General features: G+C 57.0%; 9 protein-coding genes across 9 annotated transcripts; 4 read left to right on the top strand and 5 right to left on the bottom strand.

Moving 5' to 3' along the window:
• The first annotated feature begins 1844 nt into the window (after positions 1–1844).
• K452DRAFT_345447 (uncharacterized protein) lies at positions 1845–3262 on the top strand. The gene is made up of 5 exons (XM_033545455.1): positions 1845–2074; positions 2144–2194; positions 2275–2337; positions 2364–2393; positions 2452–3262. The coding sequence occupies exons 1-5, from the start codon at positions 1857–1859 to the stop codon at positions 2906–2908; spliced, it is 819 nt and encodes a 272-aa protein (XP_033399730.1). The 5' UTR covers positions 1845–1856; the 3' UTR covers positions 2909–3262.
• A 1063-nt stretch (positions 3263–4325) lies between these two features.
• Positions 4326–5785, bottom strand: K452DRAFT_285224 (uncharacterized protein). The gene is made up of 2 exons (XM_033540076.1): positions 5685–5785; positions 4326–5628 (listed from the first exon to the last, which is right to left on the bottom strand). Exon 2 carries the CDS (start codon positions 5519–5521, stop codon positions 4355–4357), a length of 1167 nt encoding a protein of 388 aa, XP_033399729.1. The 5' UTR covers positions 5522–5628; positions 5685–5785; the 3' UTR covers positions 4326–4354.
• Positions 5786–6114: 329 nt separating this feature from the next.
• On the bottom strand, positions 6115–7395 carry K452DRAFT_151516 (uncharacterized protein). Its single transcript, XM_033535536.1, has one exon. It carries the CDS (start codon positions 7296–7298, stop codon positions 6330–6332), a length of 969 nt encoding a protein of 322 aa, XP_033399728.1. The 5' UTR covers positions 7299–7395; the 3' UTR covers positions 6115–6329.
• A 97-nt stretch (positions 7396–7492) lies between these two features.
• Positions 7493–11555, bottom strand: K452DRAFT_223714 (uncharacterized protein; the record flags this gene model as incomplete). The annotated part of the gene is made up of 4 exons (XM_033536639.1): positions 7493–7569; positions 7718–8167; positions 8220–8417; positions 8483–11555. The coding sequence occupies 4 exons, from the start codon at positions 11553–11555 to the stop codon at positions 7493–7495; spliced, it is 3798 nt and encodes a 1265-aa protein (XP_033399727.1).
• A 3701-nt stretch (positions 11556–15256) lies between these two features.
• On the top strand, positions 15257–16232 carry K452DRAFT_285220 (uncharacterized protein). The gene is made up of 5 exons (XM_033540075.1): positions 15257–15300; positions 15406–15453; positions 15586–15832; positions 15936–16013; positions 16073–16232. The coding sequence occupies exons 1-5, from the start codon at positions 15284–15286 to the stop codon at positions 16103–16105; spliced, it is 423 nt and encodes a 140-aa protein (XP_033399726.1). The 5' UTR covers positions 15257–15283; the 3' UTR covers positions 16106–16232.
• A 1194-nt stretch (positions 16233–17426) lies between these two features.
• On the bottom strand, positions 17427–18401 carry K452DRAFT_345438 (uncharacterized protein; the record flags this gene model as incomplete). Its single annotated transcript, XM_033545454.1, has 1 exon — positions 17427–18401. One exon carries the CDS (start codon positions 18399–18401, stop codon positions 17427–17429), a length of 975 nt encoding a protein of 324 aa, XP_033399725.1.
• Positions 18402–20738: 2337 nt separating this feature from the next.
• Positions 20739–22591, bottom strand: K452DRAFT_223287 (uncharacterized protein; the record flags this gene model as incomplete). The annotated part of the gene is made up of 5 exons (XM_033536608.1): positions 20739–22103; positions 22154–22235; positions 22290–22340; positions 22388–22448; positions 22510–22591. 5 exons carry the CDS (start codon positions 22589–22591, stop codon positions 20739–20741), a joined length of 1641 nt encoding a protein of 546 aa, XP_033399724.1.
• Positions 22592–23327: 736 nt separating this feature from the next.
• On the top strand, positions 23328–24383 carry K452DRAFT_285216 (uncharacterized protein). The gene is made up of 5 exons (XM_033540074.1): positions 23328–23442; positions 23506–23522; positions 23578–23806; positions 23867–23973; positions 24041–24383. Exons 1-5 carry the CDS (start codon positions 23425–23427, stop codon positions 24231–24233), a joined length of 564 nt encoding a protein of 187 aa, XP_033399723.1. The 5' UTR covers positions 23328–23424; the 3' UTR covers positions 24234–24383.
• A 425-nt stretch (positions 24384–24808) lies between these two features.
• On the top strand, positions 24809–26456 carry K452DRAFT_285215 (uncharacterized protein). The gene has a single exon (XM_033540073.1). The coding sequence runs from the start codon at positions 25010–25012 to the stop codon at positions 26246–26248; it is 1239 nt and encodes a 412-aa protein (XP_033399722.1). The 5' UTR covers positions 24809–25009; the 3' UTR covers positions 26249–26456.
• Positions 26457–26855: the final 399 nt, after the last annotated feature.

Raw genomic sequence — 26855 nt, 5'->3', positions numbered from 1 at the left:
ATTGCCTATTTTTTTGGTATTTCTTTTTTTGGCTGGTCGTGTGTTCGAATCCTGCCGTTGTGATTGGTGATTGAGGGTTTCACGCAGCATTTTTACCAGCACCAGCATGAAAGTAACAGGCACGTAAGCAGTCGGCAACGGCACGAACCATATGCGCCGGTACAACGACAACGGACATCAGCATCGGTGGCAGCAGGAAGTATGACGGGCTCGTGATTGGGTGCCACAGTTCCCGCTGACAACAGCGCTTGACACGACGGTTTATAAAGCGCGTGAGAAGACGCTGGAGCGCGTCGTGCTGAGTCTTGGGACGGAGTTCACACCCAATTTAGTGACGTTGTGCTCAGATAGGGTATGCTGGCGAGCATTTCAGAGGTCTGCCGAAGTGGTTATGGGTCGGATGAGGCTATGAAGAGGGACGCAGAGCGGCAATTTTGTTAGGGGGCTTGGAGGTGATGAGGGTCGACGGTGTTTGACGCTGGTGCTGAACAGCTGTCTGGCTTACCGACGGAGTTTTGATTGAACGGAAGATGATGAAGACTTATCAAGAGGGCCGCAGCTTAGTGTCCAATTGCCTCAAACAGGGTCTATCCTCCACACCACCAGTATTTTGGTTTCGCTTAGCTCTCCTGAAGCTCCCTGTTCCAGGTGTTCTTAAAGAATGTAGTTTAATCACTGTTCAGAGTTCGGAGAAACGTTCAAAGAGACTTGATTGCTATCCTAAGTAGCCTATGTCAGCGCCTTTGCGCGTCTTGGCAGAAGCAGACGTTTATCTGAGAACATTATGACGCGGGCGAGGCAGCGGGCGCACTAGAACTGAGGTCAGTAGCAGAACAAGTCTCCAACCAACTGTGCCCTTTACCTAGCGCGAAACCGGAGTAGGGCTGCAGACCTGACGACGGAGGTCGTCGTCCTCACGAGGGCGAGGGCCTTGGGGGCGCCTCTCTACCCTTTTCGCAACCGTCAGCGGGCATTTTGAGGTACGATGGGGCGGGGTGGGACGCACTCGGGGTCGCCGAGTACGCAGAGGAACTGGAGGATCCTCTTGAAGGAAATGCAGCTCATTTTGGCTGATTGAGAGGCGAGGTGGGGGCGTGTGTTGTGGGTTTGGGGGTTGGTCTTTGTGAGCTGTGGTGTTCGCGTTGGTGTTGTTGTTTGCTAAACTGGATTGTCTGTGAGATGCGATGTAGAAGTTCCAAGTCCACGGGGCTTCAGTTCGGCCACGCGCCGCTTTCACCGCATGCACGGGGGTTTGCTATTCGAGCACCTTTTCCTATCCAACTTTGTCTGGTGCGCAGCCTTTTCCCCGTCAACGTCGCGCTGCAATCCTGCCGACAACACAACTTAATGACAAGCTCCAGCGGACAACGCGGCAGCCTCCAACCACTTCGGCACTTCACAACACCATTACGTCGCAAGCATCTCCAGACCTATTGGATCATATCATCCTTAAGCAGGTATGAATCGTTCGATGACTATGCCCTTCGCTCATCCATAACTGCCTAAAAAGACACCAGACTTCAAGTTACAACATGAGCTGACGCCCCCAAGAAGATCTCCAGGTCTGTCACCATGTTATCCCTCACACGCACTTGAACGTTTTCATGACCACTCGAAACAAGCCTACACAACTCTTCAGAGCTCTCACGCTCTCTCAGGTAAACCGCTTCAGCAAACCCACCGAAATCCTTTCTTCGCTCAACGGCAGACCCATCTTCAGCAACAGTTAGACCTACGTGACTACGTCACAACATCACCATGGTATAAATAACCGAGTTTCAAGAGGGAGTGCGAACACCGCGTCTAATACGCGGGCTATAGCCTGGAAGACAGTGGGCCACAACTCCATCAACAAAATGCAGGGTTGCCCCATCTGCAACTCTCGTGTTCGTCTGAGCTGGGGCCGTTCTCAGAACAACTCTGGCCCTACAGGGCACCCCTTACAGGCCCGCACCTCCCCCGCCTGTCTATCCCAACACGGGCTTGCCACCTATCGGTCACATCACCAGCTGCCCAGCAGCGGACACAGGTCCCAGAAGACCTCTTTGAAGCCCAAGAAGCCTCAGTACCGCTAGTACGTCCTGGTCATATACTACAAGCTCACCGTGACGACGTTTGCCAATACGGAAAACATCTGTGACAGCACGACCACGACCAACAACACCATGCCATATATCAAGCGCGAAGAGACAGAGTAGGGAGCGCACGCCGGTGCGGCAAGTCGTCGTAAGCACATCCCATTCGCTCTCCACACCACCACGACTCACTGACCAGTACCACACAGAACACTGCTTCCAAGACCACACAAATCGTTGAGTTCAGAGAAGGGGAAACCAGGTTCATTGTCTGATGGAAATCCTTAGAGAGCTTTACGATAAAGATAGAGAAGCAAGGTATGTACTCCCAGCCCCGAAGATGTTCAAGCTTGTGCGATACTAATTGCTACCACAGGACTCTTATTTTCGTGGAACGTCAAGCAGGTGCGGAAAACTTGTTGAGCATCCTGTTGAAGAAAGGACATTGGGGTCTGGCAGCTGGTGCAGCGTTGGAAGACGACCGCTCAGCCCATCAGGTTATGGATAATGAGAGTGTGTGGTATGGACTCACTGGGTTTCAAGAGAGCGTGCGAAGGTTGCGTTTTAGATGCGGTCAGCAGCTGGAAGACGGCTGCACAGCAGATCATGGACAATGTGGCCGTGGCCGTGGCAGCGGTGGTGGGCGGTATTGTCTGCGCTCCGAGCTGTCGGGCACCAGCGCCGTAAGACGACAAATAGTAGCGCTAACAAGCGATGACTACAGAAGGAAGTGTGCTGTGGATACACACAATCTCATATCTTCGCCCATCCCAAGTTCAGCAGCACGCACGGCGTCCCCTGTTCAGGCTGCTCAGACTACTGCTCCTCCCTAACCCTCGGCGTCAGCTCCCCTGCGCAAAATAGGCAGCAAACGCAAGCGCTCCGAAGACGACACGCCCATTTTAACCGCAATCACGGCTGACAAATCCGACACCGACACCGACGCCTCGAAAGGGCACCAGGCCACAACTACGCTCTTCAGTCTCCTCCTACAGCCTAGTTCGCTAGCTCCCGCTTTGCGTGGAGCAGCGTGTACATGCTGTGCGACTATGCGAACCTGGCGCGACAACGCCTGTTGGTCGGCAAGGGCTGGGACGTCACAATAGAGAAGAACAAGGGCAAGAGGATCGTTTATATGCGCTAGGATTTGGAGACGGATGATAGGCAGGTGGAGCAAAGAAAGGAGAAATAATTGCGAAGTGAGTGATCAGTGAGCTATGGGCCTGCTTCTCTAGTTTTATTCTTCTTGTTGATTTATTTCTAGTAACTTCTGCAAGGAAGTGAGCCCACAGTGCATATAGCGTCTTTATTCTTCGATTGGGCTGCGCATCTTCTGCTTTGTTCCGTTCTATAACCTTCAACTCTTACATCGCCATACCACCGACGAGCGGCACAAAACGTGTCCTTTGAACATCTAGTTAAACTTCACAAACCCACACTCTGATCCAATCAGGTAAAAAGATCTATCCATCCACCTGCCCTACTCACCGCCCACTCCAGGGCGCATTTGCATACTAGACTTACCAGTAAAAGCAGGTAGTATCTTTACCCCAGCCGCTCACCCCACAACCCCACCGCACAACGCCTACTCGTCATAAAAAAGCACCGCACATAGCTTCCGACACCCAACACAAGCATCCGCCCGCCCACCAGCAACGTCCCAACCCAGCAATCCTCCCTCGTGAGTCGTGACTGCGAATTGCGCGAGAATCTTCACTGGAACACGAGACCGGAAGGAATGGCCAGGCTCTCGCGCCTCACGACACATCTCAGGAAAGAAACCCCCAAGAAGCCGAGAAGTCGCCTAAGTGATAACGGTTGTACACTCGCAGCAACGACAACGAACGCCGCCACCATCGCATACTCGTATTCACCACCGCTGACCATCAGTGCTACTGACCACCACCTTTCCGGTTCAGCCTCCTTCATGCTACCTACCTAGTGAGTTACGATTCCGTGTCCGCGTTAATAGCAGAGTACTTGCTTTTCCAGCCCCTTCGCCCCCACGCTTGGATCTCGAGTCCTGCATTAATTTCACCAATTCCATGGCACTTGACGCGCTGGTAGTCCTCTGGGATCGCAAGGCACCAACACGCACAAGACTTTTATAAGGGTTTATCGTTGGGGTTTGGCACTACCGCTCCACCCCTCCCATACCCTTACCCTCCCTCCCTTTACCCTCCCCTCCTCTCTCTCCCCTTACGCTCCCTCCCCTCTCCTCTTCATACCCTTACATCCCTCCCCGCCTCCACCCCCCGGTCCACCTGCCCGCCCACCCACTACGTCCCACAGACATAGCCACTCGTGCAAACCGCCAAATCGCCCGCCAGCCACGGCCACTGCTCCCACGTAACCTGGCGCCCGACGACGGCTCTCTCCGGCTCCCGCTCTAGACGGCTGATCCCCGCGCGCACCTCGCGCAACCACGCTTTATCCGCCTCGCTCACTCCTTGCTCTCTTTCTTTCCCCGCCCCCTCCTCCCCCGCCAAAAACGCCAGCCCTTCCAGCCCCCGTCCCCACACCACCGCCTGCTCCCACAGCAGCTGCCGCCAGGACAGCGGCTTCTTCGTCCGCTCCCAAGGGACACCGCCTTGCAAAGCCGTACGCACACGGACGCTCCACTCGCCGCGCCAGCGCCGACTGCGCAGCAGATGCGCGAGCGCAAGCTGGTGCGTCTCAGTGCCACAGACGGCGTCCGCGCCATCCGCATACGGGCCCACGGGATCGACTCTGCGGCGGGGGAGCGGGCTTCTGTCGACGGCGCCCCACGCTCTGTTCTGCGTGGCGAAGCACGCCCAGTCCGGGACGCAGTACTTGATGTAGTCGAGGCGGGCGTCGAGGGCCGCGGAGGCGGGGACGGGCGTCCCGTGGATAATGGCCCGTATTAAAGCGCCCCCGAACAGGCTGCCGTACACCGCCATGTGCAGCACTGTGGCGCTGGGCTCGGCGTGCAGCGTCCACGCGTCGCTGACCCCGCCGTTCCAGAACCGCGGCGTCGTGTACCATTGCGCGCCGACGCACTTGTCGACGAGATCGCCTACAATGTTAAGGACACCGAAGCGCAGCCCCGCCACCCAGCGTATGCGCTCCATGCTGAGGCCGCAGACGGCCACGCACAGCTCTAGCAGCCCTTCCATCCCGCCCCGAAACGCATTCCGGAGATCGTGTGCTCGGGTAGGCGTTTGCGCCGCCCAGGCCGCCAGCTCCCCCGCACAAGCCGCAACCAGCAGCCCCGGCGCGGGGCGAAAAAAGACGCTTGACGACGCGGCGCACAGGCGCAGCAGGGCGCGGGGCGAGGTGTGGGCGAGCGCGGCGCGGAGACGGCGGCTCGTGGCGCTGAGGGCGAGGTGGTCTTCTATGGTGGCGAGGTGGGCGGGGAGCAGGAGGAGGATGTCTGCTGGGAGGGTCGCGAGTGTGGGTGATGTGGTTGTGGTTGTGGTTGGCATTGTTGTCGTCGGCGGAGTGGGCGTGGGCGTAGCGGATGGATAGGTGTATGGTAGGTGGCAGGTGGTGGGAGAGATGGAATAAAAGAGAGAGAGAGAGAAGACGGGGTCAGAAAGTCAGAAAGTCAGTCGAGAGGTAGAAAAAGAGCAAACCGCGAACACCAACCTACCACCTACACAGCCACCCCACCACAGCGGTGTCCCGCCTAAGCACCCAAGTCAACGACCGCCACCGCCGCCGCCCACGGTGCCGTCGCACAGACGCAAACCCAGACTCGCAGCCAACCGTCCAGGCAGCAGGCAGCAGCCTACAGTAGCGCATCCTTCATCCTTCGCACGCCGATCAGCGGGAGCGCGCGCGGGAGTGCGGGAGTGCGGCAAGGAGAACCCGTCTATGCCATGTGCCATGTGCATCCGGGATGCTAGCTAAATGCTGACAGCCAGCTTGACGCTCTTTTGGCTTTGACGAGTGAGCGGATCCGTCCGTCGTCTGTCCACGCGCGCGTGTGCGCTAGGCTCCTTTCGGCAATCTCCAACGACGGGTCCTGCACCCCACCACAAGCCAAGCAAACGCACACACCATATACACACCAAGGGCTAGTCGCATCCATCATGCCTGCATTAACTACCTGCCTCCGTACTTTCTATCTGCACCTCCACCACCTCCACCTCACTGCACTGCGCTGATCTGAGCTGCGCGCAGCAGTAGTAGCAGCAGCATTGCCTCCACCACCTATCCATCCATCCATCCCGTCCCATCCCATCCCATACGGCTTCCCTTCCACCACAGCCACTTAGCCAGGCAGTCCAATCAATCAATCAATCTCAACCGCGCCATGCACACCAGCACCAGAGCAGCAGCGACTTTTGCCCGCCGCACCGCAGCCAAGGGGGCATGAGTCTGCACGCCCCGCGCCCGAAGCTTGAGCCGGCCATGGATGATGCAAGCAACAGAAGGCGAAGAAGAAGCAATGCCAGCCAGCAAGCAAAGCAAGCCGAACTCCGTGCCTGAAACTATAGCAAAAGGGAAGACGACGACGACGACGATGAGAGACGAGAGAGACCCAGAAACCCGACAACAGAAACAACAGCAGCAGCGAGGAAGCGAACCGCCCGCCTCGCGCACCGCCCGCACTACCCATCGAGCCGAGCCGAGCCGAGCCGAGCCGCATGCACGCGACCCGCCCAGGGACCAGGAGCCAGGAACACGGCACGGCGCGGCAGGCGCCGCGAAAAAAATTGACAAACGCAAAGAGCCGCAGCAACTGACATAGAGAAACCCCGTTTGGAGATGGGAAAGACGACGGCGGCGGCGACGATGCATGCAGCAGCAGCAGGCAATGCAGTGCAGAGTGCGAGAGTCTGGAGAGCGCGCATAAAAAAAAAAAAAAAAAAAAAAAAAAAAAAAAAAAAAAACCAAGCAACAAAAAAATGCCCATGTAGGTATCCCAGCCCGCGACAAAAGGAAAAAAAAGAAGAGAGGGAGAAACGCAATCTGTAGTGGAGCAGGTCCCGACGAAAAGAGGAGAGAGAAGAGGGAAGAAAAAAGCCGCCTGGCCGTACGTTCATTAAAGCGAGTGCGTGGTGGAGGAATAGAGCAAAGTAGGCCCAAGCAATCAATCCGTTTAGACGCAGCAGCTGAAGGGAGGAGATGTTGCAGTCGAAGCGTTGTTTGATATAAAGTGTCGCATCGAGTCGAGACCAATCCAACGCAATGAACAGTGTCTCGTAATTGCATCCTCGGAGCGTTGTATATCTGGCCGTGAGGAGGTAAGGACATCAGCTAAAAGGCGTGAAACGGTATGCATATGATCCCATTAGCGCGGAGGCACAGCTCGAGATGGTAAAACGTAAACAGCAGGTATGCAAAGGCCCAAGGTCTCTCGAGGCATGATCTGGCGTGCTCCCTGGAGCGTCAAAAGAGAGAAAAAAGAAAAGGCCAACGTCAAGGAAAGCCACGACGACCGCACGCGCTCAGATCTTGCGCTTGAACGAGATCAGGCGCGATAGCTGAGTTGCAGCAGGCAAGTTTTCGGCGAAGCGGTCGCGGTCTGTAATTCACACGTCATCGTCAGCAAACAAGGTCTCCACCTCCCAGACGCGAAAAAAGCCGCGCCCTCCCTCCCCTTTGACATAAACGAGGGAGGAAAGACGCGGCTTTGGAGCGTAGGACATCAGTAGCGAGAACTGCAAACTTACCGGCCTCGTTTTCGAATCCGAGAGTGATGTCGTCGTGCTCGCCGGGGTAGTCGGGCATGTCCAAGCACGCAAACCTGCGCCTCATGACGTCGTAGTCGTCCTTGAGTCCTTCTTCGTCCTTTCTCTTCTCGCGCGGCAGCGCAAACTTGGCGTCGACTAGCTTGAGGCCGAAGCGGCCCTTCTCGCCCTTGCTTCCCTTGAGCTCCACCTTCTCGAAAACATCCATTGACTTGAGCTGGAAGTTCATCGAATCGGCGTGCGAAAAGTCTTCAAAGAAGGCAAGCAGCTGACAGACGTTCTCCTGTATGACAAGTTGCACGCGCACCTGCGATGCTTCCCACCGCTTGTAGATGGGCACAACCATGCGGCGGCGGGAGATGGCGAAGCTAGAGGCGATACCATCGAATTGGACACGGAAGCCGGTCACAGCGGTCTGGAATTGGTGAAGTTCTGGGGAACGTGTCAGCAAGGATCGAGTGTTAGTGCACAACAAGCCACTGACCTTTGAGGGAGGGGAAACTGTAGGTGCGGACAGAGGGAGATGTCTTGACGGTACGCAGCAGATCGCTGACTGCGTCTGGAAGGTGAGCCTCAGCACGCTTGGCATCGACGGCGGCTGTCGCGTCTTCCTGTGGTAAACGAAGCATGTGAAGTTCCGGCCCGCCGCTGTTGTCAAGACGGACAAGCATCTCACTAGGACCTACATAGCGACAGTTATCAGACGTGTGCTCTCACGATTGGCATTGGGCGCGAGGTAGTACTTACCAAAGTTCATCCGGTCGGTCACCGAACCGCAAGAGTGCCTACAGACAACGCGCAGGTTCTCGGAGAGCATCACGTCCGGAAGCTCGCTCTCGGCATCTTCTGGATCCGCGTTCATCACCTTGACATCCTGCCAGCGCAGCTTCTTGACAATATCATGGCCCTGTTGCCAGACGTCCTTCATGCCAAGCTGCTCCACCCGGTAGCCGGTCAAGGGCAACTGCGCCCAGCACATCTCGTCTTGACCGACCATGAGGCCGTTGAGGAATTGGAAGAGCTGCACACGTTCCTTGCCTTCGTGGAACGTCAAGTACGCGGAGCATGTCTTCTTCTTGCCCTCCTTGAGTCGCAAAACCATGAGAGGGGTGTTCTCGTCCGCAGGATCGCCCTTAAACTCGAACACCAATGGGCGCTGACCAGTGAACTCGTGGCTGACGCTGCTGAGAGTCTTGCTCTTGGGGCTGGTGATCAGAAGCAGCCTGTAGCCGCGGTGGAACTTTCGTTGTCCAGTGCCCTCGTTGAGGGTTACCGTTTTCTCGAAGACGCGCACCCTGCTACGCTTCAAACGCTCGTTACCGAACAAGGCGGGGTTCTCTGGGTCCCTATACTGAAGGTCTTTGAGGGTGACCTCGTGCAACAGCGCCTCGTTCTCGCGAGGCTGGAGACTGGCTTCGACGGTGCGAGTGTATTCGCAGATGCCCCAAAGCTGCTTGTAGTCCTTCTCGTTCAGATCCAGACTGAGCGTGAAGCCACGCGGCAAGCGAACGGTCAGGCCACGGCCATTGCTCTTCCATTTGACATCATCCCAGGTACAGCCCTTCTTGGGGTCACCTTGAATGCTGACGGTGAGGAGTTCACTCTGGCTGCAGATACCGACCTTGACCTGCCAGTCGTTGCGGGGTCGCATGATCGAAAGGACGCAAGGAAGGGCGACACTGTCGCCATCTTCTTCATCGGTGGTGACCGAAACGGTGACAAACATCCGGCCGTAACAGAAGTCATCCTTTGTGTCGCTGAGTGGCATCACTGCACGAGGACTGATCTGGCGCTTTGACTCATCCATGACAAGACCACGAGCCTTGCCAGCAAGAACGGTCTGCGCATCAAGCGCGAAGGTAGGATATTTCACCCAGATGTTCTGATCCTGTCCTTGAATAAGAGATGACTCTGGGGGCATGACCTGGTTCCGCTGAACAGAGATCAATAGACCCTTCAAGCTACCCATGGCGGCTTCCTGAGCCTCCCAGAATTGTGCCATCTCCTCATCGCCGGCTTTAGTGGCCGCATCTGCCTGCGAAGGGACGTTACCAAAATTCTTCACGCCGGGGTGTTCGTTGGTCATCTCCGCCAGGATCCACCAAGCCTTTGCGAGGTCGACGTGGGCCTGGGCCAACTTCTGCTCGCCGGGCTGGTAGCTGCCATCCGCGCTCCTCGGCCTGTTCCTGATCAGGATTTCCAGACCGGCGCGGCCTTTCAGGAACCACCATTGAGCTGCCCTTATCCACTGCAGTGGTGTGTATTGGAACATGGGCTTCTCAATCTCAGCCGTCAGCCGGAAGATACCCCTCATGTGTGTCACCCGCTCAGCAAAGTCGTCGAATGCAGCATCGCCAGCAGCCGCAAGGTTGTCGCGGTGAGAGGATGTGGTGCTCCATGGCGCAATATCTGGGCCTGGCGAGCGCGCAGGCTGCTTGGGGATGTCGACGGCCAATGGTGATTTCATTGGGTGCTGTGGGAAGGCAGAGGGCTTCAAGCCGATCGGAGGTGATTTGACGCCGCCGTCAAAGTCTTGTTGGGTTGGAGTGCGTGCCTCAGGACTGAAGACACCGGGAGAGGCGGGGTGAGGGGGTGGCTGAGGGGAACCTGGAAGGAGGTTGCGGTTGGTGGGCGGAGGAGAAGTGAAGGGGCTCCTGTCAAGGTCGCGCAGCGAGCGTGAGGGAGCCGTGTCGGTGGGGCTGTTGTGCGAGCTCGGAAAGGTGAGGTGGCCACCTGAAGAAGAATGAGAGTGCCTCTTATCAGCGCTAGGATCAACGAAGGGGTTCGTTTGGTAAGGGTCTTTGGTGGAGTAGCCGCCTTGATCGTGGGGCGCCCTTGCGGAGGCATTCGAGTTAGACGATATTGAGTGAGGAGATCCAACATCAAACGCGCTCGAGCTTGAGATTGGCGCCGCAGGATCAGCCTCTGGAGACGCACTTGTATGTGCGGCGCCTTCATGCAGGGCCTTGCCCTCATCCGAGTTCATCTGGTGCTGGACGCGGGCCGAGAAAGAGTCGGGATCGGTGGGCTCGGCGGCCAGGTAGCGGCTCAGCTCATCGTTCATTTCAAGCACTGAATCTTCCGATGCCACCTTCTCTAACTCGGGCAGGCGGAATGCTGAGCTGTCATTGGAGTCGGGTGCCATCTCCGACGGGCCGGTCTGGCTCCGCTTGCGTTGGCCCGCGTGGGGATCAGGGTGATCTCTATTAGGGTTCAGGGCACTCTGCTCTCCTGCCCCAGACGGCCCTGATCCGCGACGGAAAGTGTTCTTGTTAGGCTCATCCTCAATGTCCGGCTCGGACTGATCACGAGACGGTGGAGGTTGGGCCGGGGGCGGAGATTTCGGGCGGCTGAAACGCTGCTGGAACGAGGGCGACATTTGTGCCCAGGAGGTGTGAGCTCTCTTAGCGTACTCGGACCGCTCATGTCTATGAGAGACGGTGGTCGCGCGGCCCAAGTCTCTCTCCTCAACCTTGCGCCCTTCCTTTGCTGCCCGAGCCCTCGCAACACGCCGCCTGGAAATGTCTATGGGAGGCTCTTCAGCCTCGTCGCCGCCCTCGCCAATGATCTCCGGAGCAGTGTTTATGAAGCCGACAGCCAATGACTTGGAGCGGGGCCGCGAGGGCCTTTCGCCGGCCGAACGCATCGAGGAGGGGACGGGCGAGGTCGAGGTTGACTGGGGATTCGAGGCAGCGGCTCTGGTCAGAAAGTCGGCGGCGCCAGGCCATCGCTGCGCGGCAGCTACGTCTATGCGAGGAGCCCTGGGCGAGCCGCCGTGGCTGGACGAGGGCTTGAGGAACTCGAGGACGTCGGCCTCCATCATCTTCTTCTTCTCGGCCTTTTCGGCGTTGGCCTCTTCGGTGTTGAAGACCTTGCGCCATTTGCTCGTCTTGCTGAGCGACTTGGCGGCTTGCTGAGAGCCGTCTTCGGTCGTCATGTTGACAGGGTGGGTGAGGGAGTTCGTGAGAGGGTCGCAACGGGGGTTGGCGGGGCGGTTGGTCGTCGCATGCGACAGCGGGGCGGAAGTCGGTGAGGGAAGCGGCGAGGTCGGGTGTGGGAGTGGACGAGGGGAGTCGGGAGAGGTGACGGGGAAAGGCAGAGGCAGAAGCAAAAGTGTGTGATGGTGCACCCGTTATCGTACCGCGTGCCGGGGAGAGGGCTTGGCTGCTAGCTGGGTTGGCTGGCAGCTGGTGCTGGTGCTGCTCTCTGCTGGTGCTGCTCTGCTGGTGCTGCTCTGCTGGTGCTGCTGCTCCTGGTGCTGTCAGGGCACCGAATCCCTAAACTTAAGCCAGGGTCCGCAGGTACCGCGCAGCGCCCACGGCGGCGAATGAGCGAGGGCGGGACGGGAGATGAGAGACGTGCGTAAGAGGGGCACCTTTGCGACTCTCTCCAGTCTCTACTCGCCTCGCAGATTGCAATTTGGCTGCACAATCTGTTGGAATTGCTGGCTCGCATTCCAATATCACCCAATCCTCTCCTGTTTCAACGGCCAAGTTGTAGTACCGTTGACTGTTGTCGTTGCTGCCCGTCGTCGTCAACCCCCGTCTCCGGACATGGAAAGTCCCCACTCTCCTCGACACCCCCGACCGACTCGACACCTATCCGACCTCCCTCTCGGCCTCTCCCTCTGGCCTCTCCCTCCCTCACCGCTCTCACGCGCCCGCACGCATTCCTCGTCGCAGCCCGGTCCCCATTGTTAGTGACGCGTCGCGCGCTTTGGGCTGAGGGCTGAGGCGCAAATGGCAGACCGTTCTATTTGTGGACCGACTGGTTCGGTGGCTTGCTGCCGCACCACTCACGTCGCACCTGTCGCCCGTCGTTACAGGCCTTGCACATCGTTATAAAATCTACCTCTCTCCCCCCCCCGCAACCCATATGGGGCCATCCTCACCCGCTTCTCGTGCCTCGTCCCAGCCCCGCCCCAGTGCTTTTTTGTCGACTTGTCCTTTCCGCCAGATTTCGTGGCTTGCCCTACGATACGAGGTTCCCCCGTTGGAGCTCGAGCCGCGCGCGACACGAGACGTTACTCGACGGCACCAGTGGAGCCTGATGCTATTTCTAACCGCACCATGTGTCCTCAAAAAGGCTCTCGCACGTCACGATCTGCATCCGTCTTAGTGCCCAACCTTCAAAGCTGTCGGCCGGGGAAGACGACTGTCGTCGGCTGCTTAGCTTTGCTAACGACGCGCCACGATGCCTAGCGTAGAGATCCTTGCCGCAAATGGTGGTTACAGAGACCTCTGACGCTGCCCGACCGGGATCATCCAAGCGCCCCGGCCTCGCTATACAAGAGCTTATCTATCTGCTGCACCACTTTCTCCTGAGCTTATCTGCTTGATTCGACCGACATGCTGTGGCTGTGCAACGTATCTCGTGTGCTCCTTAAATTCAACTCAAAAAGACGTCTGGGGAAGTCGTCTGCAGCGTGGTACTTCCACGTGCTTCCTCCATGGGGTGGATATTCTGATCTTCCGCTGATCGTGGACGCCCTGCGCGATTATCTAGAGATCGTCCACCATCACCGGCCACGCCAGCCACGCAGCCGTCGTCGACCTTGGCATTCGTATGAAATGTTCTAGAAACTTGCAGTTGATGCGCCGTACCGCCTAATGAAAGCTTAAACCCAAAAAGTCGCTGTACTTGGCTGCTCTGGTAGAAGGCACGAGACCTTGGAAAGTAGGAAGGGAAATACATTATACGAGTTGTGAGCTGGGTAGCAGTACCGACATGCCCATCGACGGAGCACGTTTGTCCTTTGGGCCTTTGGCGCCGTTTGAAGATCGGAGGAACGGTTTGCGACACACTACCCTATTCTGCCCTGACATGTCTAGGTACGTCCTGTCCGTTGACTAGACCGGGAAAGCCGATGCAAGGAGAAGCTAGCGGAGCGGAGGCATGTCCTAGCCAAGGGACCAGCCGATGCACATGTTCATGGGTTCTGCACCAAAGGATAAACGCTCCAGGTACCAATCCCGGCTGTCATTGGTGCAGAACCCGGCAGGATTATATCTCCACGCCGACTAGCTTGCGGGCGGGAAGGCACACGCAACACGCGCACGAGCATCCCCGTGGTGTCCGCAGAGATTCACTCTATTTTCAACGCTAGTTTCAGAACCGGCGACGGTTCAGCCTCTGGAATCTGCGTTGGTTCTGCATTTTTGGGTGGAGCTATCCGTAAACAACTAACATTTCACAAGGCAAGGGACGCGGGATCTGCCGGTATGCGCAAGGGACTATGAAGTGCTGACTACCTACGGCGGGACAATGGTAAACAGTAGGTGCCCAGTGGATGACAAGAAAGGAAATAATTTCCTCTTCGTCTCATTGCTTTTTCCGAGCCTCAGCTCCCGACTGGATGGCAGAGACATCGAGGTCCGTTCCGCAGATCTGCATCGCCGAGGCTGTGTGATCTTCTCGCTCACGGGTCTCTAACGGTCTTGCGCAAGCCACCACTAGTACCACCACGGCGACATCTGGTATAGCTGCGCTCGTAAGATACGGGGGCGGAGATATAGACACGTGCTCAAGCGGACTACTACGTACGTTCGAGACACTTCAGCAAGTGCACATCGGGAGGTCAGTGGCCTGGAGCACGTTCTGGAAGCTCATCAAAGCTTCATCTACGCTCTCACATGCCCCTGTCGCGCACCCCCGATCCGAAGATACGCCCACATCCGTGACGACCCTACAGTGTACGATCCAAAGCTTGTATCTCGAGCTGAAGCACCAACTCTGGTTTGCACGATTTCCAAGCTGGATGCCAAGGTTTGAATCCCATCTCTTGTGATGACACAAATTTGAGAAGGCCACAAGGCTTGGACCAAGCCGTAGAGACTGTAGCATCGGGTATGTGCAGTCGGATGTACAATTGTGATGTAACGATGGTTGAGTAAGCTGACGACGCCTCATTGCTGCGGAGGATCATTGCCATGGCGTGAGAATGTTGGGATTGGGGGCGGTGGATGGTTGAGTGTTAAATGATGATGATGGGCTGGATGACGGATGATGAACTGCGCGCCATTGATTTTCACATGTGTTTTGGTGAGATGGGGAAGAAAGGTCGGCTGCGGAGGTACCACAAAGACCTCGTATCCACGAAGTTAAAGTTTGAGCAAGAGCCTACCGAAGACATCATATGGAAGTGGCCTTGCTTTGTGCATGTGAGGCGCGTTATGGCGACTCTGCGGCCATAGGGACTGTCACTATTCGTTTGCTCGATGATCCTAATCGGAAGGACCGTAGATTTCGGCTCCAGCCAAAGATGGGATCGACAGCGGGGACAGAGATCAGCTTCTCCTCAAACGACATTGCTGCAATAACCGATTAGCGACGATGGCAATGTCGGTGGTGTTGGGCGTCGTGGTTCCTGAGGGCAGAAGCTGCACCCATTCGGCTAGCGCGTCGGCGAAACAGATTAAGCGAGTGCCGGCCGCACCGCTTGACGAAGCGACTTTTTCGATATCGCACGACGGCCGACGAGACGACAATACCCGCGACGAAGCACCCATCCCAGACCCACGTCCTTTACCAGCCGAATAATCCGTCGAGATGGCATCCAAGAGAGGGTACGTTGCTGCCAGGGAGACGCCGGTGCGCCGACGCATACGGTCGCACATGGGCGTGGAGAAGAGAAGGCTGCATTGAGGACCCGTAGAGCTGACTTTTCGCAGTCGCGCCGCCACCGGCAACAAGCTTAAGATGACCCTCGGTCTCCCTGTGTACGTAGCCCCCGCGGAGCACGCTCGCCCGGCATGAATCCAGGACCCCCGAACCTCGAACAAACCCACCCCCCTCAGCCGCAAGGGAAATACGCTCGAAGACGGAACGTCAGACTAACAGCGACTGAACAGCGGAGCCGTCATGAACTGCTGCGACAACTCCGGCGCCAGGAACCTGTACATCATCTCCGTCAAGGGCATTGGCGCGCGCCTCAACCGTCTCCCGGCCGGTGGTGCTGGCGACATGGTCATGGCCACTGTCAAGAAGGGAAAGCCTGAGCTGAGGAAGAAGGTCATGCCCGCCGTCATTGTCCGCCAGAGCAAGCCCTGGAGGAGAGGCGACGGCATCTACCTCTACTTCGAGGACAACGCTGGTGTCGTAAGTGGACCCCGGACACGCGGAGCGTTGGAGCTGGCGGGAAGGCGAAGGATGCGCCGCAGTACAATGGAAGGAACAGGAAGCTAACAGCGGTTTTCTACAGATCGTCAACCCCAAGGGTGAGATGAAGGGCTCTGCCATCACCGGCCCCGTTGCCAAGGAGGCTGCTGAGCTCTGGCCCGTGAGTAGTCCCGCACATCCAAAACCGCGTTAAAATCCCCGTACTGACAGCCCTCGCAGCGTATTGCCAGCAACTCCGGTGTTGTCATGTAAAATCGTTTTCGGCTTCGGGGTTTCCTTGGTTCTTTTTCGTGGGAAAAGGCGACGTGCATTGGTCGCTAGGTTCATATGGGGAAGCACTACTTGAACAAGTAGCAATCGAAACGAAACATGAACACCACAACTTTTGCCATCAGCCGAATCTTCGGGCCGCTTGCTGTGAGTCTTAACATGAACAGGTATCTCGGCACGACCACGCGAAGCGAAAGCGAAGCGAGAAACCCATCTACTCGACGCTCGATACCCCTGCGATCTGCACCCGCAAGGCCCTCCGGCGCGATATCATAGCACCCTAGACAGCTACCAACCAACCGGTATCCCGCGGCGCTCCGCCTCCCTCCAATGGCTCCAACCCGCTCCCAAGCAGCCCATGGACCTCTCCCGCTCGTTACCTTCTCAATCTGGCTCCCACCACCCAGCATCCCCACAACGGCCACACTCCGCACCCACGCCCAGCAAGCACAACCTCCCGTGCCCGCGGCCCTGTACCAATATCAGCGTAGCAGGACAAAAAGGCCGTCCAAACAGACGCACTCTGCTGCTTCGCGCCGGGTGGACTTCGCGAAAGGTGCCATCGCTCGCGGGCTAGGCTGCCGGGTACTGTGTCTATCCAAAAGGAGGTAGGTGGGTAGGTAGGTGGATTTGCGCGTCTTCTTTTGCGGTTAGGGCTGTTGGTTCTTTTTGCTGGTTTTGGGGGTTGGGATTGGGGTTGGGGAGGGGAGGTGGGAGATGTTGGGTTGTGGTGCGGTGGTGCGGCTGGTGCAGTGGTGGACTAGTTAGGTCCAGGCGGCGAGAGTAGGACGTAGTGAGGGTGCTGTGTGGATTGTTGCTGCTATAGGTAGGACTGTCACTTTTTGTGGAGATATACCAACAGGCTGGGTTTGTGTAGTTTGCTCACCTTTCATGCCCGTTGAGTCAAGCTTTGTCTGCTTTACTGCTCACAATAAGTTCGCCTGCGCTACGATGCATGGATGATGGAGTGAGGTTATGTGAAAGATATGAGGCCATCACCGGAGGTGAGTAGATTGTTAAACGTCTTTTTAAGGGTCGGAAGCTGGTATCTGCCTTGTATGCTGTAGCTAGTTCAGGATGTGTGAGGATTTCATTATTGGTTAGCTGAGGGAGAGGATATTCTATTTGCGGTCTGTAGACGCTATTTGCCTATGGATTTGCCTTTGTATATTCGTCTAGAAAACATGTTAACGCTACGGCAGATATAAATGAAAGACAGTGTTTGTAAAAACCTTCTTCTCTACATCAACGGAAATCTTTCCTATGATAGTTGATGTTTGAGACAATTGGATGCTCTTCTGAGTTATCCAAGTTTGTTTGTCCAACCAGGCTTTAAAGTTCTAGTTGGATCGTAGCAGAAGCGAAACCAAAGAATAGACAACCCTATTGTGAAGAAAAAGAAGGCAGTGACTGCGGCGTGGAGTCTGACCAAAACTTGAAATCCTTCATCTTCAGAAGCCTTCTCAAGTAACAACAACGTCTTGCGGATAGTAGTAAAGCCTGCTAGAAACTCTGCCACAGCTGTAAGCAAGATAAATGGAACCAAGAACCAAGTGACCGCCATAAAGTAAACACTAGGAAACGGCAACATTCCCGAGCCAAATATAGCAAAACCATCAATCAAGAAGGTAAGCCCGCATAGCGTCGTCCATCGTCGTAACTTATGAGCCATGACCATAAGGCGGAGTCTGATAAATAATAAAAACCACATAAAAAATGAGATTACAAGAACGAGTGTCTTAACGCTTGGGTATCTTGAGTGTGAGTACTTTATCAGCCGAAAACACTCCCAAAAGGATAGAGCCACCTGTCCGAAACTCGCGAGGAACCCGATCACCAGGCCTGTAGTTTGTGGTAACTGGCCACTGCCTGGCGACTGGGCTGGAACTGATCCATACCATCCCTGTAGGAGGAGCAGCGCTTCCGTGACCACGTATGAAGCGAAGTACATTCCCGCCCAGGCCTGTGTCCACGGAACACCGCGCATACCGAACACTTTTACGGTTGGCAGTAGAACTCCGAAGACGAATAATAAAAACCGCAACAACAAATTGTCCTTGAGTTTCTGAAGGGCTGCTTTCTCTTTCTCGTTGTTGTCTGCAAACTTCCATACTACGATTACTTGTGCTGCTTGAGAACGCCCTGTTCGTTGGCAAAGTGCGACGACAATCTGCGTTATTACGTCTAGCGTATCGGCAGCGCAGATGATGGGTGAGCTCCGTAGGTAGATACGCAGGCTGTTGGGAAAGCATAGGACGCGTCCGGATTTTTGTGTCATGACGCACAGTGCAAGCGTGGCAAGACCCCAAAAAGCACTTTGCCATGAGACTTGGTCTAAAACATGTCAGTCTCTTGTATATGTATCTCTTTGTAGTATAACAGTTACCTTCGGAAGCTGAGGGCATTTCTTTGAGAACTATTCTGAGTGCAGTGGAATGTGAAGGAGAAGCACGTATCACAAGCAATGACCTCGCACAACGCGCTTATATATGTTGTCCGCAAGGCTGAAACTTTGAACTCAGCTGGCTAGCCCGATATACGGGCTCTGTCACGAGGTAGGAATTGGTTGCTAAACTCGTCCTGCCCACAGTGATGCATCAGTGGCTGATACGTAGCGAGGAGAGCAAGCCACATTGCAGGATACCTTGCCTATCAGAAAACATAACCAGATACCATCACCACACAAAACTTCTTACAAGTCTTCGCTAACCTCGAGAGCGAGTCGGAAAAAGTACTACGTACAAGCACTGCTACAGCAACCAGCCTCATGGTCTATGAAAGAAACTCTAGAGCAAACAGCAGGCAGATAAAGGAGGCACTGTTCACCATCCTGTCATCGGTAAGGTAAACCCCTTCAGCAAAGAATCAGGAAGCACCTATAAGCCGCACAACCCTAAACCGGAACGCCGATTTCCGAGAATCTTACGAAGTTGCAACACTAACCCAGAAAATAAGTGAAATGCATTAAGTTAACGAACCAAGGCCAGGATCGGAAACGTCGGATGGAGTATATACGCGGGGCATTGCGTGTTACTGGGGATGGTAAGTATAGTGGCGGACAGCCATAATAAGTAGCTGAGCTTCCATGTGACAGCATTTCACATGCGCGCGTGCCCGGAATTCTGCGGCATGGCGCTCCGGCGCTCCGGCGCGCGCTCTGGTGCTCTGGCGCTCTGCTATAAGGTCTGTTAATCCACGCCATGTTTCGGTGCTGAATCTCGTAATGGCCTACTGTTAAAAGTGTAGGCATCGCTGGTGGTGCACTCTCGATGCACAGCATATGTACACTACAAATATCAATGCAGTACAACAGACATCTGTATACATTTCTCACAAGGCTAAACTTCTCAAGCTGAGCACTGCATCCCGCCACGAGGTAAGCATACCACGTTGGTTATCGCGCTCGTCTTACCCGCAGCAGCAGTGACGCAACAGTGGCTGATTCCTGGCGAGGAGAACAAGCCACAGTGCAGGGAACCATATCAATTGAGAGGGTCTACCAGATACTCGGGCACCTGCATATGTTGTGGCTTTAGCTAGCATCATACATTATTTTGGTGCCAAAATCTGCAGGGTTATTCGTAAGCTCACCTCAGCTCAACACCTCCGCTCTCCACTTTCACGATCAACGTAACAGAAGCACGAATACACATACTTATTTAAAGCACGAGTATATAAACTTATTTAAACCACTCACAAGCCCCTTCCGTGCTAGAGAATAAATCGAAAATTTAATATCAAGCCCGCCCCGTACCTCCGCGGACAAAAGGTATAAAGGCATATACCAAGTTATCCGAATTTAAATGTTTTAGAACAGTAGTAAACCGTACCTCTATAAAATCACCAGACCCTCCCCACGTCCAGATTCAACTCCCTCCCCACCTCCTACCCCCCTCCCCCCTCTCCACAACTAAACCTAAAATATCCATATCCCAACGAAATCAAGCAACCACAAAGACAGGAAATACGTCCTTCCTTTCCTATCCTCTCTAACTCCTTCTCCCCAACCCAACACCACCCCCCCAAACAAACCACCAAAACCCACACTCAACCCCAACCCAACTCAACAAAGCATCGCTAAATTGCCTACAACATATTCACACCAACAGACCAACCGACAGCCAACACTAAAACCGCGCAAGCTCTGCCCAAGCTCAAACGCGCGCTTCATCTTTATCTTACCTGGCGTAGGTAGGTATGCGGCAAAAAGTACGTGAATATGTAGGTGTATCGGTGGGTTTGTTGGGTAGGCTGGTAGGTGTGTAGGCAGGAAGGGCTACTGGAGCGTGGCGCGTTTTGTTGGACGCGTGGGCTGCTTGCTGGGGCGAGGAAGAAGGCTGGGAGGGGAGGGCAGCGGACTTTCGCTCGCTCTTATGTACCCTCGTCTTTCATCCCTCGTCTCCGTCACTGCCTGCCCAGTCAACCAGTCATACGCCTCACAGCTTGGCCCCGCTTCATGCCTTGCCATACCTCGCCTCGCCATGCCATACCATGCCATTCATGCCTACATCCTTCATCTCATCCATTATACATCAAGCATGCAAGCATCCATCTCCCCAGCACCAGCACCAACACCAGCACCACCCCACCACCAACAACAACAACCACCCATCACCTAACCCAGCAAATCATCCAGCCCACTGCTGCCCGTGCTCGCCTTGGGCGCGCCCCCCGCCGACGCCGCACCCCCCGGCGGCCCCGCCGTAGTCGGCGACGGCGCGCCCCACAGCCCCGAGCTGGTCTTCTGCTTGGCCATCTCCGCCATCGTCACTTTCTGCTGAGGCGTCGAGTTTGTCCTCTTCGGCCCGCTGACGCCCGACAGCAGGCCCGCGAACGCGTCGCCGCCCGCCGCCGGCTTCTTGCCCCCGCCCAAGCTGTTCAAGCTGCTGATGCTGCCCGTGCCCGTGCGGTGTGGCGACAAGACGCCTCCCGGCGTGCTGGCCGCTGAGCCCTGCTGTGGCGGCCCCGCCGGCACGCTCGTGAAGTAGTTGGGCTGCGTGGGCGCAAAGCCCGTGCTCATTGGCTTCTGTGCCGGCGGTGGCGAGAAGGCCGACATGCTGGCGGCGGGCGTACCGCGCGCCGTGCTGGTGCCGCTGGGCGGCGGCGAGATGGTCGCAAACAGGTCGTTCATGCTGTTGGCCTGCGCGCCCGACCGCGGCTGCGGCGCCGCGAACTGCGTCATTGTTGGTGATGTCGGCGAGGTCATACCAAAGGCTGAGGCGGTTGGGGGCTTGACGGCCGCCGCGGCCGGCGCGGGAGCAGGCGCGGGCGCCGCCTGGAAGTCGTCAAAGTCGTCATCGTCGGCGCCGCCGGATTGCAGGGCGCCAAAGTCATCGGCCGCGGAGCTCGTGGCGGGCGCCTTGCCGTTCGAGGCGGACGTGCTCGGAGCAGGCTCGTCAAAGGAGAAGAGGTCAACCTCGGGCTCTTTGGGCTTGGGCGGCTCTGGCTTCTTGACCGCGGCGGCGCTGCCCGTCTCTCGCCTGGTGCCGGCCCTGGGCTGGTCTGCCACCCTCCTGCCGGGCGCGGCAACGGCGCCCTCGTCGTACTCGTCGTACTCCTCGAAACGGTCCCGGCGGGATTGCGTGGCTCCGCTGAATCCGCTGTCCGCCTCGCCTCCGAAACCTCCTCCGTCACCGTATACGCCTCCGCTGTAGGCACCGTAGCCGGCGTTTTCGCTGCCGAAGCCGCTGTACCTGCCGCCACTGCCGCTCGAGAAGCCAAGTCCCGCGCCACCTTCCACACCGGTGTATTTGTTGCGCGTGGCGCGGGCCTTTTTGCGCTCAGCACGAATGCGCTCGACGTCGCTCAGCAGCTCGGCGAGCTCCTTGGATCGGTTGCGCACGTTGATGCCCTGGTCCTTGCCGTTCTGGTCGATGTAGTGGAACTGGCGCAGCATCTTGAGGAGGGAGAGGTGGGATCGTGCATCGTCGATGACGCGCTCGGAACCGTTTTTGATGAGGAATTCAAGGAGTTGGAGGGCCTGGCTGCAGTCAGCATCAACTCCAGGTGTCAAGATGTCGCGAGCCCTACCTTGTAGATCTGCCGCCATTCCTCGGCAGCCTTTTCGGTGAAGCGTCTGTAGATCATGGGCATAATCTCGTTGAGCAGCTGGCTGGAACATCATTTAGCACTGGCGAGCGCGAGGTCGTGTCGGGGGGAGACTGACTAGTTGTAGGTGCCGTTTGCGATCTCCTGCATGATCGTAGACGATGCTCCCCTGGGCCGAGTTAGTTGAGTGGTTGGCCGGGGACGTGGAGGACTGACCATGGCTCGTTGTTTGTGGCCTCGCGCACCTTGGCCTCCATCTCGGTGTAGTTCATGACGGCTGTCGCGCACATCAGCCATCAAGGGCTTTGGGCCGGGGTACGGGGATAGGCCAGGCTCACCATTCTGGACCTTGCGCACGCCGGCCTTGATGTCGTAGAGAGTCAGGTTGCTGACCTGGTCCTTGAGGCTGTTGAAATCCATGCTGGCTCGTGGCTTCGAGGGCGATGTGGTCAGGAGGCAGCTCGTGGTGGTGAGGATCGGGGATAGAGAGTGTCCAGTGGTGCTGGCCTGTGGCTTGGCGCCCCAAGGCAGTTCGTTGCCGCGACCGGCGGTCGAGTCGAAGCCCCGGGAGCCGCGCGGAGGGCAAAGTCACGTGATGGAGTGGCATCCTGTGGCATCCTGTGGCCACTTCTCCTGAGCGTCACCGCTCGCCCGGCCCGCAGAACGCTCCCGACGGCCACGTGACGTGACGCTTGCCGTCAGTGCTTCGACATTTTGCAGACAGCTCTCTCTGCCCTCTCTTGCTTCCACAGCTCCCGCAACGGCCTCAATCGTGCTGCATTTGCCCTCGCGCCCGTCTCATTGCTTCCAATCCACCTGCACTTCTCCCATCGTACGTCTCCCGCCCCCCAAAGCCGGCTCCTGCACGCCGAGCTGGTGCCCAGAGGAGCTCGCAGCTCCCTCCCCCAAGCTTGCCCGGCTCCCAGGCTGGCACAGCAGTAGTAGCTCCTCTGCACAGCCCACGCCCAGCAGCAGCAAGGAAGCCAGACACAGGCCCGCCCCACAATGACGACGCCGACAATGGCGAAAGCTGCGTCGCTGGTGGTGTCGGGTGTCAGGGAAGCCGGGAAGTGTTTTTCCCCTCCGAATCAGGCTAACCCGATTGTGTCAGCAACGCAATGGCTTCGCTGCGGGGCATGTTGAAAACCACCCCACCCCGCCTCTTCTCTCCTCTCCGATTCTCCTGCCAACAACAATCCTTCCGTCCTTCAATCTTCTCTCCCATTAGAACTTTCCACGCTTCATCAGCAAACATGGTCACCAAGGTTTACGTACGTCGCTGTCCCCGCTGTTGATGCCTGCTTGAGCCGCTTGCTAACCTCACCCCGCTACAGTTCGACTGCGAGTGGGAGTAAGGACGCCCATCGTCCGACCGTCTGACTTTTGCCCGCTGACAATCATCGCAGGGGCCCCGAGGTCCAGGTCGACTCCAAGGGCAACGTCACCTCCACCGGTGGCGTCAAGGAGCAGGCTGGCCGCATCAACTTCGACCTCTTCGACGATGTCGTCCCCAGGACCGCCGAGAACTTCCGTGCTCTCTGCACCGGCGAGAAGGGCTTCGGCTACTCCGGCTCCAAGTTCCACCGTGTGATCCCCCAGTTCATGCTCCAGGGTGGTGACTTCACCCGCGGCAACGTAAGTGCCCCTCACTACCAATTGCGTCATCACGCCGACACCCGCTGACACGCCTCACAGGGCACTGGCGGCAAGTCCATCTACGGCGAGAAGTTCGCCGATGAGAACTTCAAGCTCCAGCACTCCAAGCCCTTCCTCCTCTCCATGGCTAACGCTGGCCCCAACACGTAAGGATTGCCCCGCAGTAGCCCCGCATCAGCTGTTCCGAGACTCGAGCTAACCGTTTCACGACAGCAACGGCTCCCAGTTCTTCGTCACCACCGTCGTCACCAGCTGGCTCGACGGCAAGCACGTCGTCTTCGGCTCTGTTCCCGATGGTGACGTCGAGTCCTACAGGGTCGTCAAGGCCATTGAGGCCTGCGGCTCCGGCTCCGGTTCTATCAAGTACAAGAAGGCTCCCGCCATCGTCAGGGCCGGCCAGCTGTAAGCGGCTCGTGCCTGGCGTTGAGATGACGGGGATGCCAACTGTTGACTTTGGATCCCCATAATGAGACATGTTGGCATGACGAGGTGCAAAAAGGAGCAAGTTAGACAAGCAGTGATCTTGCTGCCAATGGAACAATGATTTCTGCTGTCATTTGCGTGTGTTCGCCTTGCCTGTGTGACTTGTATGACTTGAATGACTTGACCTTCGACGCTTCCGAGCCTTGACCGATTACTGTGACAACCGACGCACGGGGCTCGATTTCATCGGAAATAAACACTGATGGTGATCCGACCTAGTTCACCACCTGGTAGGGTAAATAAACATCCTAAGCTATAGCCCGAAATTCATGGCGCACGTTGAGGTAGGTGGCTTCCAAAAAACATCGACGTAGGGCCAGATGATTCTAGATTCATGGGAGATTGTGCAAGATGATCAGATTCCGATAAGGTTTCGCGAATTCTTCTTTATAGTGATGGTGCAGCAAATGTTGTTGGCGCTGCATGCTTCAACTGATAATACTGTTGTCAATTGAACGTCGGCAACACGTAGACACGCGTTTCAACATCGGTATCCGATGCCATTCCATCAACACTGGGGCAGATTACTCATCGATAGTGAGTCAAGGTGTGGTGCCATATTGACTTGTCACTTCAAGCAACTCTAGGGTACAAAAGCCAAGCACCAACCATGAGGATTCAGCAAACGGACGCTGTCAATTGCTCAACTCCCACCCACCACCAAACCCCGAAAAGCGCACGCGTGCGACGAAGACGACAATGAGCGAGTCCACTCACACCAAGCCCGTCACGGGTGCGGACTACGCGCCCGAAACGGTGGCCATCCATGGCGACAGCTGGCTCAACAAGAGCGCAGACGTCGCGCCCGCCATGCACGTATCGACGACGTTCCGCTACCCGCACGACCCGGAGCAGCTGACGCCGTGGGAAGACCCGTCGAAAGCGCAACCAGCATCGACAGACTTCCCGCCGATCTACTCGCGGCTCTCAGCGCCGAACACGACGCGGCTGGAGGCGCTGCTGTCGCAGCTGCTCAAGGGCCGGGCATTGACGTACACGAGCGGGCTCAGCGCCTTCCACGCGCTGCTGACCTTCTTCAACCCCAAGGTCGTCGTCATCGGGCACGACGCGCTGGGCGGCTACCACGGCTGCCACGGCGTGCTGGAGCTGCACCGCAAGCTCAGCGGCGCAAAGGTCGCGGACCTGCACGACGAGGCGAGCTGGGACGCTGCGGGCCTGGGCAACGGCGACATTGTGCACCTGGAGACGCCGCTGAACCCGACGGGCGAGGCGTTCGACATTGCGGCGTTTGCGGCCGCCGCCCACAAGCGCGGCGCCCTCCTCAGCGTCGATAGCACATTTGGGCCGCCGGGGTTGCAGGACCCGTTCGCGCTCGGCGCCGACATCGTCATGCACTCGGGCACCAAGTACATCGGCGGGCACTCGGACATGCTGTGCGGTGTGCTCGCGGTGCCAGAGGAGCGCAAAGACTGGTTCTGGGGCCTGGCCGCCGAGCGCGTCTTCCTAGGCAGCGTGATGGGCAGCCTGGAGGGCTGGCTCGGCGTGCGCAGCCTGCGGACGCTGGAGCTGCGCGTCCGCGCCCAGAGCCGCAATGCCGAGCGCCTCGTGGCCTGGATCCACGGCCTGCTGTCCTCGGACGAGGAACCCGCCGTCAAGGCTATTGTCGCCCGCGTCCAGCACGCCTCTCTGCAGGCCCCCGACGCGCCCTGGCTCCGCAAGCAGATGCCCAATGGCTTCGGCCCCGTGTTCGCGCTGTGGATGCGCGACGCCGACGTCGCGAGGTGCTTGCCCAGTAAGCTGCGCTTGTTCCACCATGCGACGAGCTTGGGCGGCGTCGAGAGCTTGGTCGAGTGGCGCCGCATGACGGATGCCGGGGTGGATCCGCGCTTGTTGCGCATTTCGGTTGGCGTGGAGAGCTGGGAGGATTTGAGGGACGACTTGTTGAGCGCTTTTAGGGCGTTGGCGGAGGGTTCGTAGAGGTTCGATGGGGTGGACAAGATGGGGGGATGAAGTGGTTTGAAGGGAGTTGTAGGTATTGGGTGTTTAAAAGGAGAGATAGAGGCGGATAGAGATGGGTTGTCAAGAGGGCTGTAGATGTGTAGGTGTCTAGACGACAGCGCAGATGTGCATGTATATATGTATGTATGTATGTATGTATGTATGTATGTATCACTGTCTTCCCAACCTTTTCCCCACATCCTCCAACATACAACATGTAAAACAACTAACTCACTGTCCTCCGCAGCGGCGGCATATTCAACCACTCTTCCTGCGACCGTTACTACAGCTCTACCCTGCCGTGCTCTGTACGACGCGGCGATGGCATGGACAACACGCGGTGGGTGTGGTGGTTTGTATGCTTGTGGGGGAGGTGTCAAGTCCTCCATAAAACGAACGCTGAATGCAGCAGCTAGACGGCAGCAAAGTCCAACGACCCTAACAGCAGTCTCAACCTGCTAATTCTGATGTATAACGTCGGTAGCCAAGGGGCAAACACACACACACACACACACACACACACACACACAAACCTCACGCGCCCGTCTTGTGGTGTCAGGCGCCAGCACGAACAATGGAGATACAA

Source organism: Aplosporella prunicola (assembly GCF_010093885.1).
Source record: "Aplosporella prunicola CBS 121167 unplaced genomic scaffold K452scaffold_7, whole genome shotgun sequence".
Lineage (NCBI taxonomy): Eukaryota > Fungi > Ascomycota > Dothideomycetes > Botryosphaeriales > Aplosporellaceae > Aplosporella > Aplosporella prunicola.
Note: the sequence above shows the minus strand (reverse complement) of the source record. Positions and strands in the feature narration are given on the sequence as shown.